At 41.4% G+C, this 17549-nt stretch overlaps 2 protein-coding genes across 2 annotated transcripts in view; one reads left to right on the forward strand and one right to left on the reverse strand.

Annotated features, from left to right (window-relative positions):
* LOC146716557 (protein NLRC3-like) overlaps nucleotides 1–17549 on the forward strand; it is a 224524-nt gene that overhangs the window by 191762 nt on the left and 15213 nt on the right. The window lies entirely within an intron of this gene.
* Nucleotides 10019–17200, reverse strand: LOC146716564 (mitogen-activated protein kinase kinase kinase kinase 2-like). The gene is made up of 9 exons (XM_085452511.1): nucleotides 16831–17200; nucleotides 16628–16751; nucleotides 16410–16468; nucleotides 16222–16325; nucleotides 14435–14572; nucleotides 14275–14346; nucleotides 14113–14199; nucleotides 13806–14030; nucleotides 10019–11543 (listed from the first exon to the last, which is right to left on the reverse strand). Exons 1-5 carry the CDS (start codon nucleotides 16856–16858, stop codon nucleotides 14522–14524), a joined length of 366 nt encoding a protein of 121 aa, XP_085308637.1. The 5' UTR covers nucleotides 16859–17200; the 3' UTR covers nucleotides 10019–11543; nucleotides 13806–14030; nucleotides 14113–14199; nucleotides 14275–14346; nucleotides 14435–14521.

Raw genomic sequence — 17549 nt, forward strand, 5'->3', positions numbered from 1 at the left:
GGAGAGTGAGAACACTAGGCTGGATGTGTTTTAATGCAGGAACATTCATCATGTCTTCAGTTCAACAAATCATTTACATTGAATATGTGAGCTGGATGGTTACACGACACAATGTGATTGTCAACAATAACTGCAATGAACGCTGGTTTGAGGGCGGAGTCAAGGAGGCCATTTACGTGAAAAGGGAAAGACCCTCTCTGAATCAAGGAGGGGGCCTAAGGGTACATCTGTCACCATCTTACAATGCTGTGATTGCAGCCGTTCTCCAACTCTCTGTGAATGGTACTCAGGACCATTGATCAGTGGTTGTTGATCAATGGTCATGAGAATTTGCATAATCATGATTAAGGAACTGACCTCCCAGCCCATTGTTCCTTCAGTCGGCTGGTTTCTCTGACTGAAAACGCTACGTCCAGAAGAACAGAATCAACTTTTGGAGATTTACTTCCCTGATGATTGAGCACGCATCAAGACCTTTTAATCAGGCCAACAAATATCTTGTACTCAATTTTAGCAGCAGCCATTGTGACACTGATGATAAAACTTGTGTAAAAGTGCGAAGCTGTAAAAAAGTAATTATAAAAAAGCGTTTTTGTAGCTGAATGTTACTGGATAGCTGTTTCATCTGTAACACATCAAAATAACCTGCTAAGGTTTAATAGGCTATAAGGAACACACTCACTTCCTGAGCCCTGGGCAATAAGAGACGTTTTGTGTTTTATGATTTATTGATATGTTTGATCCTTTCTGACCTGCGTTAATGAAGCAGTCATTAGAGCACCATGTCCGCTAGAATAGTTCTGTAGTTTGATGCTTGAGTCGTTGCAGACTTGTTGAAACTCCCTCACCCGTCAAAGCAGCGTCTTTGTTATTCGCGTCCAGCAGATGGCAGTGTTTCACTGTCTGACGGCTGTCTGAAGCTTCAGCTGGATTATCCGTTTTCATGTTTGATTAGAGGTTTGTGTGTGTGTGTGTGTGTGTGTGTGTGTGGGTTTTTAGCCACGAGTTGTCCACGATAAAGCATATTGAATGGCCTGTCTAATATTGTTAGAATTCTCCTTTGGGTTAGTTTCATTACTCAATCGGGACATTTATTTGGAAAAAGAAAAAAGAGGGAAAAAAAAGAAAAAAAAAGAAAAGAATTAAAAATAAATAAATCCTCATAGTTTACATTTACAAATATCAATACTGAATGTTACGTCCCTCTGCAGCTTCTAATCGTCTCAGTGTTTTCAGCTGGTGCTAATTGGCCACACCTAGTCAGGTGTGGATAAAAGCATACCTGAGGCAAGCTTCCCGGCAGTGCACTAGTCTTTGCCTTGGTGGCACCAGCCATTTTAGCCAACCTGGTTTTCCATTTTAGGATGAAACCTCTTCTCACCCACACTCTGCTATTCATCTGTTTTTATGTTGCGGCTTTTGAGCCGGGTCGTAACATGAGTATAATCACACTGGAAGTACCAGCATCAGGAATGTGGCTTCTTCTTTTTGGATCTATAATATTTAGTCTGGTTAGTTATTGTTACTGTAACCAGTGCAAAATCTGCTCTGATGACTCAACGTTAATGTTTGAGCCCCTGAGCGCTAAAAGAAGTGTTTTGTAAAGTATTAAAACTACCTTTAATGGAAGGAAAAACGGATCACTGCTTCCTATAAGAGTTGGTTTTCTCTGTGTGTGTAGCCACTCTGTGCCTGGTGGACTTGGCTGGCAGTGAGCGAATGGTGAAGAGCCAGTCTCAGGGTGACCGTTTCAAAGAGATGACCGCCATCAACAGCTCACTGTCCAACCGTTATCGCCGCTCTGGCCAAAAAGGTCTGCAGCTGCAGTTTCTGTAGTCTTAGATGTCACACCTGCTTTCTTTACATTTACAGTATTAATGATTTTTTTGGCCTTTGTGTTCCAGGAGACTTACGTAGCTTACAGGAACTCGAAGCTCACGTACCTCCTTCAGGGATGTTTGGGGGGGAAACGGCAAAACGTGAGTTTGTTGACATCACAAATCTTTATAATGACGACACATAAAACTGAAGGAATTTATCCCCCAAAAATATTTAACAGCGTTTGATCTCATCACTTCAGATTGTGACTGTTTATTCTTTGGCACTAATTTTGGATGTCTTTATTTGCAGCTTGATGTTTGTTAACATTGCTCCGGAGCCCGACAGCTTTGGGGAAACTCTGAACTCATTGAGGTTTGCCAGCAAGGTCAGTGCAGTCTTGTTTCCAGTGTTCATTGGACAGAGTACATTAATGATGTCCTTACATCAGCTGTTTATGGTAAACCAAAGCCATACTCCATATCCATTTTAATACCTTGGTGTGTAATTCATACTCACATTTTGTCTGAAGAGTAGGGATGTTCCTGGCGTCTTATTTACTAGTCGACTAATCGAGGGGGAAATAATTAGACTAACCAACTAATGTAAAACTAAGGAACATTCAGATATTGAGTTGATTTTCAGAACTGATTAATAGAAACTGTCAAACTAGACGCAGAGGTATCTTAAACCATTTATCACATTCTGTTAAATACAAATGAAAATGCATTACTACAAAAGATGTTCTATTAAAATATGACAATCATTTGAGAATCTAAAAGTACGTCTAAGTGTGGCGAGAATGATTCAGGTAATACATTATACAGCCGTTTTCTAGTCAGGTTGTGGGAGCAGCAGGAAGGACTACTCCTGACCACAGCTGATAGATGTAAACTGGCTAGCATGACCAAGGATGCTGGGGCCTCCTACTGGTAGGACGTGCCCAGCTGTAACAGCCTCCTGGCCAAGGTGGCTGTCACCTTTTGATGTGAAGGAGTAGTGACTCTACTCTGAGCCCCTCCCCCATTGACTTAACTGCTCTCCTAAAGGAGAGGTTTTCCACCTCTCAGGAAACTAATTTCCTCTGCGTGTATCTGCGATCTCAGTGTTAACAAGAAGATCAGGGTAGATTAATAGATTTATGGCGTTTCTCAACAACAGTGCACCATCTGGTGGTAGATCGCTGCCTAACATTTAGAACACAATGTACCAGCATTGGGCATCAATTAAAATGTTAACAATTAGATTGAACGACTGGTAAGTCTGATACAGACTAGTGACAATTAGTCGACTAGTCACATAAATCCCTGATAGAGCCCACAGAAGTGGCCTGCACCATGTGCGTGGCTTGCTTTGCAGTTTAACCACCAAAACACTCGTCTGCAGTGGAATTTCTTTGAGCTAATCGATTCATTTATTTCATTTCTTCTTCTAATTAATGTGGAAAATGGTGGCAAAGGTGGCTGAAATGAGTGATTCCTAGAGTTACATGTCAGTTTACAGCATAGGGATTAAGTTTACAGTATAAATACCACTGAATTGTACAAGGATTTGAAGTTTCACTGTAACTTTAACATTTTTGACAATTTTGTTTTGTTTTCTCCCCCACAGGTGAACGACTGCGTCATCAGGACAGCGACTGCCAACAAAAAGTAGAAATTATTAAAAAAAAAAAACCCTGAGTTTTCTACTTTTTAGGTTCATCTCAGGTTTCCACGCTGAGTTGGTCATGACAGTTGCCATGTGTGATGGCATGCCACACATGGTAAGCTCCACACCTCACCACCCGTTGATTCACTTTAGTTTAATTTACAGTCACTACTTTAAAATATTCCATTTATTGTTCAATATCGTTTCTTTATTAAATGTATTCATTTTTCCATCACACCTTCCAATGTTTATATGGCATGCACACATATTAACCTTGCAAGGTCAAAGCTCTGTTTTATGTTATATTAATACATCTTTGTTTGAGTTACCTGGGGGTTGGTGTCTCCTCCTGTCTGGCAAAGGGCTGGGAGACCTGAAGTACTACTGACAGCCTAATTGGATTGCACCACATGCAGGTGAACGACTGCGTCATCAGGACAACAAAGTAGAAATTATTAAAAGAGTAACTTTTATATATGTGCGTTTAAAGCAGGGTGTCAGTTTTTTTTGTTTTTTTTCCCACATATGTTGGATTATGTTTCTATATATATACTTTGTAAAGGGTATTTTAAATTAATGAAAATGAATAAATATGATTGTTTCTTTTACCTGTTTCGATGTCTGCCATATCATTAGTATGTTTCGTGGGAATTAAATGTTTATTTAACATGTACGCTATTACATTTACTCTACAAATAAAACCAAATTTAAAGGCTGTTGCATTTTATTGCCTTTTTTCTTTCCTTTTCTTAAAGTTATGAAGGCATCTTGGATGCCATTTCAGTGAGTGGGGGTTAATGCCCCACACTCTTTTCTGTCACTGCTTTGAATGCACAGACTGGTCTTAATGTTGATCTTTGTAATCTTCAGTGTTACGACCCGGCTCAAAAGCCGCAACATAAAAACAGAGATGAATAGCAGAGTGTGGGTGAGAAGAGGTTTCATCCTAAAATGGAAAACCAGGTTGGCTAAAATGGCTGGTGCCACCAAGGCAAAGACTAGTGCACTGCCGGGAAGCTTGCCTCAGGTATGCTTTTATCCACACCTGACTAGGTGTGGCCAATTAGCACCAGCTGAAAACACTGAGACGATTAGAAGCTGCAGAGGGACGTAACACCTCCTCCCTTAAAAGGGTTCCTCTAGGACCCCTAAACAAATTAAAAGTTCCTCTGAAGCAAGTTGGCATCTTTAAGCATGGATGCCCCTACATGAGGATCTGAAGTTGCCACACTGAGCACACAAAAAGTAACATGTGACCAACACAAAAGAGCACAACAGTCAAACCCAAAATGATTACCTGACCTGCTACAACACAAAACCAAAAGTACACTAAAAACAACAAATCCCTTACTTTCCCTACCCTAGTCTTCAGTGGTGTACCAGGCTCGAGGCAACTTTAAACGCGAACTCGAGAGCAGGCAGCAGACCAGAGATATAGTCTCCTACCAAACTCTGAAGCGTACCCCCACCCAGGATAGCCACCAAACACAAACTAAAACAATAAAGCAAAACAACAAACAAGTGCTTCGATGGAAGGGCAGCACAGTCACCCAGCTGAAACACACTAAAGGGAGTTTGCTCAATTACACTGAACACCATCACTCACCCACTTAAAAGCAAAACAAACTGACATTCAGTCTCCACTAAAATGTCCAAAGATCCCGGACGAGCCACCACTTATGTTATGTATAGTGTGATTTGGCCATCTGAACATGCTACCTATATAAATCCCAGCAGGAAGCATGTTTTAATAGTGTGATTGGGCCATCTGAACACGCTACCTATATAAATCCCAGCAGGAAGCATGTTTTAATAGTGTGATTGGGTCATCTGAACACGCTACCTATATAAATCCCAGCAGGAAGCATGTTTTAATAGTGTGATTGGGTCATCTGAACACACTACCTATATAAATCCCAGCAGGAAGCATGTTTTAATAGTGTGATTGGGTCATCTGAACACACTACCTATATAAATCCCAGCAGGAAGCATGTTTTAATAGTGTGATTGGGTCATCTGAACACACTACCTATATAAATCCCAGCAGGAAGCATGTTTTAATAGTGTGATTGGGTCATCTGAACATGCTACCTATATAAATCCCAGCAGGAAGCATGTTTTAATAGTGTGATTGGGTCATCTGAACACGCTACCTATACGACAGAGCCATTTACCATGTAAGGTAGCATATTCTGATAAGTTAGCACGGATTGATAGACAAGACTATAAATTTACGCTACGGTAGGATGTTTTGACAGAACACCGGTTCTCGTCGCCAACATTTTTCTTTTGTTAAGCTTACTGTTATCAAGGCATGGTAAATGAACAGTAAACCTTGCCTGACGACTAATCTTCCCGTTTCCCTCTCATTGATTTATTTGGGTTGTCATGGCAGAAGTATTAAACAATGCCTTTTATTAGAACATAAGCATTTAAATGCAGTAATTGTATTTGAATTAGTTAAATATGAGTGGGCAACTCTGACCATGACAAGACTGCATTTGCTCTAAAAACTTAATAAAAAATTTAGACATATTGTTGTCATTATTTTTACTCTTCAATTTTATGTGTTTTTTTCTTTAAGATGGTATCAGAAGTTGCTCCTCCACCAGGAAAAAAACCATCTGCATATATTCTTTCACTACATCCACGATTCTCCTCTGTGGTCTTCCTCATTCATCCTGTTTGGAGCTTAATGTTCAACATCCTTTATCTGTTAAAATTACAGAAGGAGAAGAAAGTAATCATCAGAGCAGGAATCATGATAAATGATAAATAGATTACCAGTACATACAAACATAACACTTGCATAATTTCTCTGATAACGCTGCATTGGATGGGTTTATTAACTGTGGGCTGAAATTGTACTACAGTCTGCTGGTGAGGAACTTTTTTGAGTGTTGAATAAAATGTCCTCCACAATCTGTATATGAATTGTCATTAAAACCACAGAGATTCTTACTTATAAAGGAAAGAAAAGTGGGACAAAGCCCATCAACATATAGTGTATATTTTCTGAAACATTACAAAGATGCAGGTAATTCTGGGTTCACCTGAATTACAGATTAGACTGGTGGACAAACAGAGATGTTGTGTACAACTGGTGACAGCATCAGTGACAACAAATTAATCAGCGAGGCTGGAAGCAGAATTAGGAGGCGTCAGAGTCAGCGAGGGTCAGAGATCGACGAACAAATTGCCCACCTTCATGGATAATGCATCCCCCTCAGAAGGATTCAAAATTAGGCCACGAAGAACAGTTCAGGAAACCTATTTTGTTTCGTCTGTGAAACTGTATAAATAAAATGTAAATTATGTTAAAGGCAAACACATTTGTAAGCCATAAGAAACAAACATGCTTTGCAATATACCTTCAAACATCTGTATAGATTTGATACATTATTTATTAACTGAATTTGCTAACATGTCTTACATAGTGAGTGTGTCACGGCTGCCGAGGCGAGCCGTGCGGAATAAATGAGGATCCAATCACAGGCAGTCGTGGAGAAGTGAAGGTGATTTATTGAACACAAAAAGAATGTGGACAAACAGCAAACGGGGCTCGAACTAAACTAAACTGGGAAACAACTAAACTACAGAGCACAATCCTGATTGAAAACGAGCAGAGGAGAATGACGATGAAAAGCAAGGAGAAGGCACGGTGGATACACTGAGTAATACAGACGAACCGGCAACATGCAGGAGAACACACAGGGCTTAAATACACACACACCAGTAATCAGGGGATGAGAGACAGGAGGACAACACAGCTGGGAGAAATCAGAGCTGATGGGACAGGGGAAATGTAAACTGAACATACTCACATCAGACAGAGACCTTCACAATAAAACCAAACAAGACACAGATCTAAACAGACAGCTTCACAAACAGATGGGGTGACACCATAGACAGACAGAGACACAGACTCAAAGGCAGACCGAATATCACACATAGAACTCAAACAATAATAATAATCATCATCATCATAATAAACTAGAAAATGATAACTAAAAGCACTGGGTCACTGACCCAGGACCATGACAGAGTGCTTCTTTTACTGATGATATTTCAGTGATATGTATTTTTTATGACTAAATAATGCTCTATCGAACACCTGGCAATAACAGCAGGTGTGGCAATTTTGTAATTTGTTGTTTAAATTTGATATTATTGTAGGCAGTATATTTTCTTAGCCTTTGTCATACTCATGCTTAACCCTCTCAGGCTCAAATTAAGTTTTTGTTGCTAATGCACAAAAGAATACCTGCAGTGGTACTTCTGAGTAAAAAACTCATGAAATATGTATGTGGGGTGATCAGGTTGTTAGCTTTTAACTGTTGCATATCTGCAATGCCTGCCTTGAGAGGGTTAACAAAGCAATCTCAGAAACCGTACAGTAATCTTGGGTGTGTGGGGGTCACCCAGAGTCAGAATCTAGTGAGATATCAGTGTCACCTCTTACAGTTTTCCTGTAATCTGAGCTCAAATATGAGAAAATATAGAGTACAGTACAGTAAATTGGGTAAATTTTACTGTTAATTTTCTCTGAATCGTACAGTAATTTGGGCTGTGGATCACAGGGTGGAGTGGAAAAAGTGGAAAAGTGGAGATGAACCAAAACTGGGAGTGGATTGTGAAGTACAATAGTGTCAGAACCAGTGTTGGTCAAGTTACTTGAAAAAAGTAATCAGTAACTAATTACTGATTACTTCCCCCAAAAAGTAATCCTGTTACTTTACTGATTACTTATTTTCAAAAGTAATTAATTACTTAGTTACATTTTAAAAACACGATTTACAACCTGAATAGGTGATAAAGCGATAGATCTTTCAGCCCAATTCTACTTTTTCTGCATAATTCATCATATAAAATGTAATCAAATGGAAAAGTCTCTCTTTTTAAAACTTGTTTAATTAGTTTTAATCTTTTAACTTTATGCATCAAGCAAAAATTGAATTATATGTAACATTCTCTGACTGGAAGAAATTTGTTTAATATTTAAACTTATTTTCTGCCCATTCCAGCACATAAAATAAAATATTTTTTGTGTTTACACTCACTCTTTCAAATAGATGCAAGTAAAACACAGCAGAAAATAAATAAAATCAAAGACTAGCGGTCCTTTGGCTCTATTTTCACCTGTAAAGCAGGAGTAGGGTAGGCGGAGGTTTACCCTGGTGCAGGTGTGCCGCGGTCAGTTGAAGAATCCGCGAGTTTCTCTGTGACTTTCCCATTACGTCGTAGCGCACTCGGTGCTTGCTTGGACGTTTAGGGGGTTTTTTCGCCGTAAAAAGAAGTTTTCTTCCCACGCACAACGGACACTAATGTTTTTGTCACTTTTTATGGAATCAAACTCAAAGTAAGGTCAGTACTTCCACGCTTTAAACGCTGCACGCTCATACTCTCTCCCGCACTCGATATATTATCCATTGTTGATCTGCACACAGCTGTTGTCACGGACGTTGCACTTGCTTACGTCACTGTCATGAGACATTCTCGCAAAAAAATCACTGTTTTAGTAACGCAGCGTTCCTACGGGAAAGTAACGGTAATCTAATTATCGTTTTTGCAATAGTAATCCCTTACTTTACTTGTTACTTGAAAAAAGTAATCGGATTACAAGTAACGCGTTACTGCCCATCTCTGGTCAGGACACAAAAGACTGCATTTCTAAGCCAGTCGGCACCCGTACCGTAATATGCATAAGAATAGTGCAACAACATTTTAGGTGCGGCTGGCTTGACTGTGTGGTCGTAAGTGAGGGCTCACTTGACCGCGGTCAAATATGGTGCTGGAGAAACAAACTACAGAGAACTTCGTAAAGAGAGTATTGAGTGCTTTGGCGATGTAAATGGACTGGTTCTTATATAGTACTCAAAGCACTTTAAAGAACTTGCCTCATTCAGGTGTACGCAAGCACTTTTCTCTGTAAGCACTTTCTGTGTAATGTTCACACACATTCGGAGAGCAACTCTGGGTTGGTATCTTGCCCAGGGATATTTGGCATGCAGACGGGGATTGAAGCACCTTCCTCTACTACCTGAGCAAAGCCACCCCATGTTCGTCTGTGCACAGATTTCTTTCAATACAGTATTATCACAATTGTGCAAAAATACAGGCATGAAAGCTTAAAGTGCGCGATCACAATAAAGGTGACGTTCAGAGACTGACTGAGTGATCTGAGAACTCATCAGCCCTCATCACTGCCTTCACTTACTTGCTGCTATGGGTGCAGGAATAACATAGTTATGCAGTTATCTGGGACTCTCCACCATTTGACCTTAGAACTGAAGAAGCTTCTCGGATGAGAGGTGAAACGTCTTCAAGTAACTTAAAGAAGTCCAGACGCTTTTCTTTACAAGCTCCTTTGACCAGTTATGCAGTTACTTTCTCAGTCTGCTAGAGCCTCCACTTGAACGCAAGAACCTTCATTTATCTTCTCAAACGGAATTCAAAATGTTTTTTACAAATTGAAGGATTAAGATATAAATCGCAGAAGCATCGATCCACACATTCAAAGAAGAACAACCCAACAAACTCTTCATAAAACTCCAAGAGATATGAAAATCTTTATTTCTGTCTATTCTGTGTTGTTAATAACATCACATCTTCACATAGTAGCAAAAACATATTAAACAAACATTAATCTCAACATGCATACTGTACTTCAAGTTTCTCTCATGGAAAGGCCAGTGTTACTTTTATAGTATCCTTTCCATAAATATCATAAATATCTTTACCCATGTAGTGGAATTATTTTATTTTTTCATTTTAGTTAACAAGTATAATGTGACCACATTCACTTTTTATCAGGACAAGCTACACCACCACGGTGGTTAGCATACAATAACACTGCCTTGTTCTCAAAGCTTCTTGCTAACTGTACTTTTTTCTGAGATGTTCTCTTTAAGTAAGGATACTGAAAGTGTAAGCAGTGTATACGGTCACATCACGTGCTTAAGGTTGTGTTAGCACTGATAATTCCTTCACAGTTCTTTAAAGATGCTGAAGTCATCATATCAGCTGTAAATGCAGTGCTGCTGCTGTCCTTACGCTATACTTTCAAGCATCACACTTTCTTACTGACCAGTTTATTTCCACTTTTTATGCTCTAGTATGGTGTGACTGAATGAAGTCAGCAAACCAAATTCTGTCCATCTGAGGATGAGAAGAAACTTGCATGAAATGGGAAGCATGAGATGAAGATGGCTCCTATGCTTTAGACGTGGCACTGTTTCTGCCATTGTAAGTACGCTAATGCTTGAAAGATCCATTAAAAGTCTGACACTTCACTCTTCAGCTGGAGCGTCCATCAAGTTTTACATTCCAGGTTTCCTCGTTGGGATTACGACTCAGACGATGATGTGAAAAATTAGTTATTACATTAAACCCATAAAATCAACACTGGCAAAAAAGCCGTGCACTTCACAGAGCAGCTTTCTATGGCCGAGCAGCTCCTGCAGGTGTAAGGTGTAGGTGTCACAGCACTCTGGTCCAAAGAGGTTATGTGCAGCATGCAGACAGAAAATGGCTTTACAGAATATGACTGAATGTTGAGGCACCAAAACACACTCAGTCTGCCCCTCAGTCTGATCAAGAAGAAAACCTGACTGAGCGCTTCATAACATCAGTACGATGATGTCCCAGAGGCCATGTTCAGGTTATTCTCCCGTCCACACTGAGCGGGCGGATCAGTGGAGTCTGCATTAGCTTTAACAGAAAGGTCTGATTTAAGCAGGTAAGCTGAATAGACAAGAAAAGCTAGAAAGCTTTATCAACTATAACCCCAGCGAGGACCTTGACAGGTGTCTTGTGTACAGGTGAAGGCTGGACAGTCAGCAGGATACCTTCCTAACATTTGTCATTCCCAGCATTGAACCGTTTCCTGGCACAGCCTCAGTGAAACAGAGCATCGTTTCCACCCCACAGTTACAGACAGGCTGTGCTTTTCTTTGGTAACACCGTCGAATGAGCCCCGTGTCCTCTCTCAGTAGCTGCTTTCGTGTCCTGTCAGGATGTACAGGCTGCTCAGTGCTGACGGGTCATCAGTCGGTGTGCTCTGAAGGATGATGTCTCTGCACATTGTCAGCAAATGAGAAGGAGATGAGTTGTAAAGGAGAGCCAGAGAAAGGCAGTACTAACCTAAAGCCAGTGCCTCCACCTGCTTCTACTCCTCCCACCTCTAGTACTAACACTACTCTACTGATACTACAACCACTGTAGTTTGACTTTAATGCTACACACTGGTACAGTACTGGTACACTTACTGGAGTTTTACTCCTGTTCCTGCTCATCACCACGCCTACTACTTTTTTAAACTTTATGATAAGTGTGAACATTTACACACCAGCATACAAACAAGTTTAAAGTAGAAAAAAGGAAGCAAAGAGCTGAGAAATACATAAAACATAACACAGAAGAAAAAGAAACCTTTGCAGGGATTCCTTCTACACCCAGTTTGAGTAAAAACTAACTGAAACACAAGGAAAGAAGATAAGATCAACTAAAATAAGGGTTGTATAATAATACTTAGTACTGGCAGCCAGCAGCGCTAAGCCTCAGCCTCCCAGTAGACACACCTATGGTACCGATTTAAAATCCTACATGTCTTTGTTCTCAGGTTATCACGTTCACAAACTTTGGTGTCCACGCTATTTGCCTGCCAGGCTGACAATGATTTAGATCACAGAAACATTTTTAAGCTGTTATTCCTGGTTTCACAGTGGAAAACTCCGGGTAACGTCCATTATCTTTGCTCCTGTATAAGACTTTCCTGAATGCTGAGGTTTGGTCTTCCACATGAAATTCAGTACTTTTGTTTCAGTTTCATTAATGATGCATTGATTTTGGACATCGATGTAATACATATGTGATAGACGACAGTCTTTGAGTCCGTCCTTCTCATATATAATCCCACTGTTTTTGCACTTCAGATGATTCCAGTAATGACTGATTTAAAAAAGAAAAGTGAAATATTTCTAATGAACTCACCACGATTCTTATTACAAACTTCATTAAGAGCTGCTGGATCAACAGGGGTGTCCTGGATTTGTTAGTAATATAATATAGTAATATATTATTATTAGTTTTAATTATTTAGTCAAAAATCAATTCCAGACTGCTCTGAGCAACATGCTGCAGCGAGAGTCCTGACAGGGACTAGAAACAGAACATTTATTGGCTCCCTGTTTTATCCAGAATAAAAGATTCAAAATCCTCACATAAAAGGTTTTGAATAATCAGCCCCTGTCTTATCTTAATGACCTTATAGTACCATATCACCCCATTAGAGCACTTCGTTCCAAGTATTTAAAAGTAAAATGGGAGCCAGACCCTTCGGTTTCCAGGCCCCTCTTGGTAAATGGTAAATGGACCGGTTCTTATATAGTGGTTTTCTACTCTGAGCACTCAAAGCTTGCCTCATTCACCCGTTCACACCCATTCATACTCTGACGGATGCACCGAAGAGCAACTTTCATGCAGGATATCTGGCATGTAGACGGGGAGTAGGTGACCTGCTCCCCCACCTGAACTACAGCCACCACTTCTGTGGAACCAGCTTCCAGTTTGGGTTTGGGAGACAGACACCCTCTCTACTTTTAACATTAGGCTTCAAACTTTCCTTTCTTCCCTGAATCCTCCCTTAGTTAGCCTAAGTCTAGGCTGCTGGTGGGTTCCCGTGATGCACCAAGTGTTTCTTCTTCAGTCGCCCTTTTCACTCACTATCTATTTAAACACCTCTCTGCATTCAATCATTAGTTGAGAATATTCTCTGGCTCTCTTCCCCAGATTGTCTTTGTCCCGTCTTCCTCCTCTCACCCCCCCAACCAATCGCAGCAGATGCCCGCCCCTCCCCCAGCCTGGTTCAGGTTTTCACCTGCTAAAAGGGAGTTTTTCACCTTTGTGCACCATAATTGCAGGGCCTTTACCTTACAATATACAGTGTCTTGAAGTGACTATTGTTGTGATTTGGTACTAGCATAAAGAAAATTAGCACTAAGGAAAGTAGTTTTCTGTACAAAGTGTCAGGTAGACGGTAGTTGGTAACTTTAATGGCTGTTTTTCTTTGGAGGGCTGCATGCAAACACATAGGCTGCATTTCCTAAATCCTTGGATCTGAGTAACCAACAGAACAAACACTCTAGTGTGACTCCTGCTTTAATGCTACCATTAATGCTAGCAGTATTCATGCTACTTCCACATGCTACTCTGAAAATCACTTCCAGGTCTATTAACAATAGTATCAAGAAAAATACTATCCTGATTACTTCTGATGTACTAGGATTACTAGTTTCTCACAGTGATTGATAGCTCTTGTCAGCATACAGTTAACATACCTGTTTGTTCCCAGAACTCTGAACACACGACTCTCATCTGTAATTTCTTGTGTTACCTGCACATAAAGTGAAAATTCACATGTGTAATGACTTAGAACTAATATGATAAGCACATGATACGAGCTCAGCCAACGTTGGATGAATTTACTAGTTCATCACCTCATCTGAAACTCCTCCCTTTGAGGCCATGCTTCCAGAATGCCAGCACACTATCCTGCAAGCAGACTGACAGAACAGGAGGTGTCACTCAGCTTTCAGGACACACATCAGCTCTCATTCACTTTGTTTGTCACATCATCATTTCTACCTAGTGTTTCAATGGGGAAGTCAAAGACTATTTCTGCAGCCAGCTGTCTGGATGGAAGTCCTTGCAGGTTCACGATCTTTACAGTTCCTGTCCAAACAGTACACAGATTGAGAATGAGCATGAAAGACATTTGAAGGATTCACAATATGCGAGGGGACTTACTTTCCAAGGTGATGAGAACAGTGTCTCGGTCCAGCTGGGTTACCTGCACGACTCTGAGTGCTCCACTATCTCCTGATGCACGGAAAGAAGGAAGCTTGTTGCAACAAGTTGAAGCTTGAAGCTTCAGGAAGTCAGCAGAGACACGCAGAAACGGTCCTACCTGGCACTGGAACAGGAGCGCCGTTCAGCTCTATAATATCAAACCTGAGCTGTTGGCCGGTTGGTGGTTTATCATTACTACAGTCTCTCACTCCAACACACAGCTGAGAAGAGAATCTGGGAGTCTGATGGCGAGTTGCTGTGAAACAGTCACCAAGGAAAACAAAAAAAACTAAATAAATTCTCATGGATGGTTAAGTGATGCTTGTTAAACCTGAGCTGAACCTGTTCATACAACCGTCAAAAACAGCACAACAGAATTCTTGTATGATTATTAAATCTTGAGATTAAAGATAAACCGATGCCATCCACCCATCCATCCATCCACCCATCCACCCACCCATCCATCCATCCATCCATCCATCCATCCATCCATCCATCCACCCGTCCATCCGTCCAGCCGTCCATCCATTCATCCATCCATCCATCCATCCATCCATCCATCCATCCATCCATCCATCCATCCATCTGTTCGTCCAAACATCCACCCACCCATCCATCCATCCATCCATCCATCCGTCCATCCATCCATCCATCCATCCATCCACCCGTCCATCCATCCATCCACCCGTCCACCCATCATCCACCCACCCATCCATCCATCCATCCATCCATCCATCCATCCGTCCATCCATCCAGCCGTCCATCCATCCATCCATCCATCCGTCCATCCATCCATCCATCCACCCGTCCATCCATCCATCCACCCGTCCATCCATCATCCACCCACCCATCCCTCCATCCATCCATCCATCCATCCATCCATCCATCCAGCCGTCCATCCATCCATCCATCCATCCATCCATCCATCCATCCACCCGTCCATCCATCCATCCACCCGTCCACCCATCCGTCCATCCATCCATCCACCCACCCATCCCTCCATCCATCCATCCATCCATCCATCCATCCATCCATCCATCCATCCAGCCGTCCATCCATCCATCCACCCATCCATCCATCCACCCGTCGATCCATCCATCCATCCATCCATCCATCCATCCATCCATCCATCCAGCCGTCCATCCATCCATCCACCCGTCCATCCATCCATCCATCCACCCGTCGATCCATCCATCCATCCATCCATCCATCCATCCATCCACCCACCCATCCCTCCATCCATCCATCCATCCATCCACCCATCCATCCATCCAGCCGTCCATCCATCCATCCACCCGTCCATCCATCCATCCATCCATCCATCCATCCATCCATCCATCCATCCATCCATCCCCTAACTGCACGTCTTTGGACTGATGCCACTTTTCCATAATGTTGTGGCACAGGCGTGTTTCTCCAAGCAGCACTGTGTTAGGACTGCAGACAGGCTTAACACAGAGCTCTGTTCTCACAGTACATACATTATCGTTATGAAATGTGCGAGACATTCACAAAAAAACTGTCAATTATCTGTGCTATGTGATCTAATGGTGCATGCTGGCGTTGAACTGTGTGCTGATAACACTGTTCCTGTAGCACAGAAAATACATGGTAACCATTCAGTTACACGAGCTTGGACCCAGAGAAGGTGCTGTTGGTGTTTTTGGACGGCGTTTATACAACGTTTCTTTTATTTAGTCTCTAAAATCTTGTTGGGCTTGAATAAAAAGTATGCATATGTTATTAAAAAAAATCAATTACATTCTTCAGCTTCAGATTTTGATATGCTGTCTGTCTACTTTTATGTAATCCAGGTCTAATGGCTGGTTTGCATTGTGGAAATAGGGTTAGAGTTAGAAAGGAAGACATTTATTCAGGTGGCAAGTTCGACATATCTGTACAAACCTTTAGATGCATGAACTTTTGAAGAGGCTCATACCACAAGAGTAAAACCAGGCCAGATGGGACAGCCCCGCACAGATATGTACTATCTGTGTATGGGTTTCTTGCTGAAACAGAGAGAGCAGGACTAAGTGTCTGCAGTTGTTCTACGTGAACAAACAGACTGACCAGAGTAACTCGGCATTGCTTACCTACACTGCACCTCCTACAACCTTTAGTGTCAGGAATCTTTACAGATATGGTAAACTTTCTGTGGCCAACAGAGAATATCCAGGTCAGAACAAGCAGACAAAATTGGGTTTACAGTATCCTCCTTCCTCAAAATCAAGTGGTAGCATCATACATGACATTATTAACACTGCTGCACCTACAGCTCCTGTTTCCCTGCATCTGTGATGGCGTGTCGTACCTGAGACTGATCCGCTCAGTGAGGCGGTTGGTGCTGAGCGACAGGCTGCTGTGTTTCTTGTGCAGATGTCCTTTCTGTTCAAACAGAGCTGGCAGGCTGTGCGAGTAAAGCTGGGACGACTTCCCTGCAGGATGGAGCCTTTTTAGAGCAGCATATTATCGAGTGGACACAATGTTCTCCGTTTGTGTCACGCTGTTTGTTACCTGATACGGACATCAGCACATTGTTCATAACATATAGCCATATACATCGCTGAGGGAGGAGCTGTGGGGAAAAGACAAGCAGTTCACTGAGACTTCAAACATCCAGCTTCAGTCATCAGACTGTTCCAGAAACATCATTTCCTGGTTTTCAGTGCTCCTCCTTTCATCAGGAGCTGCACTCCTTACTCAGGTTTTTCAGGGTGATGCGATTAATGACTTGCACTTTTTTGTTATTACTTGCATTTTTACACAATGCTCTTCTACTCTGACTGACACTTTCAACTACCAGCTTGACCGCGCATCACTCTTTTCTACCTCAAAACGACCAGTTACACATGTCTGCATGAATTCTGCACGCACGTTTGCACTACAAGCTGCACACAAACACGTGTGCACATCCATGATTTACTCCAAACCTAACTTAACCTTCGGCGCTTTTTAACTTTCAACCCCTTCAGTGGAAACATTGGGAGAAGTTTGCCAATGTGGTATTATAATATTATTTTATGCCACGTTAGACCCCTAATTGAAGATTGTGAATTATTATGTAGTTTTAGTTTGCATTATTCTCCTGAATTAGAAGAAGGTGATAACTATTGCATTTGTTAAACTGATTTGCATTACATTAGACTGCTGATTTATTGTGAATGAATGATATTGTTTCATGATGCATTATACTGCTGAGTTATAAGAAATACTGTTCGCAGAAAGTCATCGCC

The sequence above is a fragment of the Copadichromis virginalis genome, linkage group LG3 (genome assembly GCF_057382275.1).
Source record: "Copadichromis virginalis isolate Kocher_CV1m ecotype Utaka linkage group LG3, C_Virginalis_male_GT1.1, whole genome shotgun sequence".
Lineage (NCBI taxonomy): Eukaryota > Metazoa > Chordata > Actinopteri > Cichliformes > Cichlidae > Copadichromis > Copadichromis virginalis.

Excerpts from the sequence above, each read along its gene's own strand:
- LOC146716564 (XM_085452511.1), bottom strand. The coding sequence starts at position 16,858 with ATGAACAATGTGCTGATGTCCGTATCAG. Across the intron at positions 16,752-16,830 it reads TGTGCTGATGTCCGTATCAG|GGAAGTCGTCCCAGCTTTAC; the intron begins GTAACAAACAGC and ends TCCATCCTGCAG. Across the intron at positions 14,573-16,221 it reads AAAAGTTCATGCATCTAAAG|CAACTCGCCATCAGACTCCC; the intron begins GTTTGTACAGAT and ends ACTGTTTCACAG.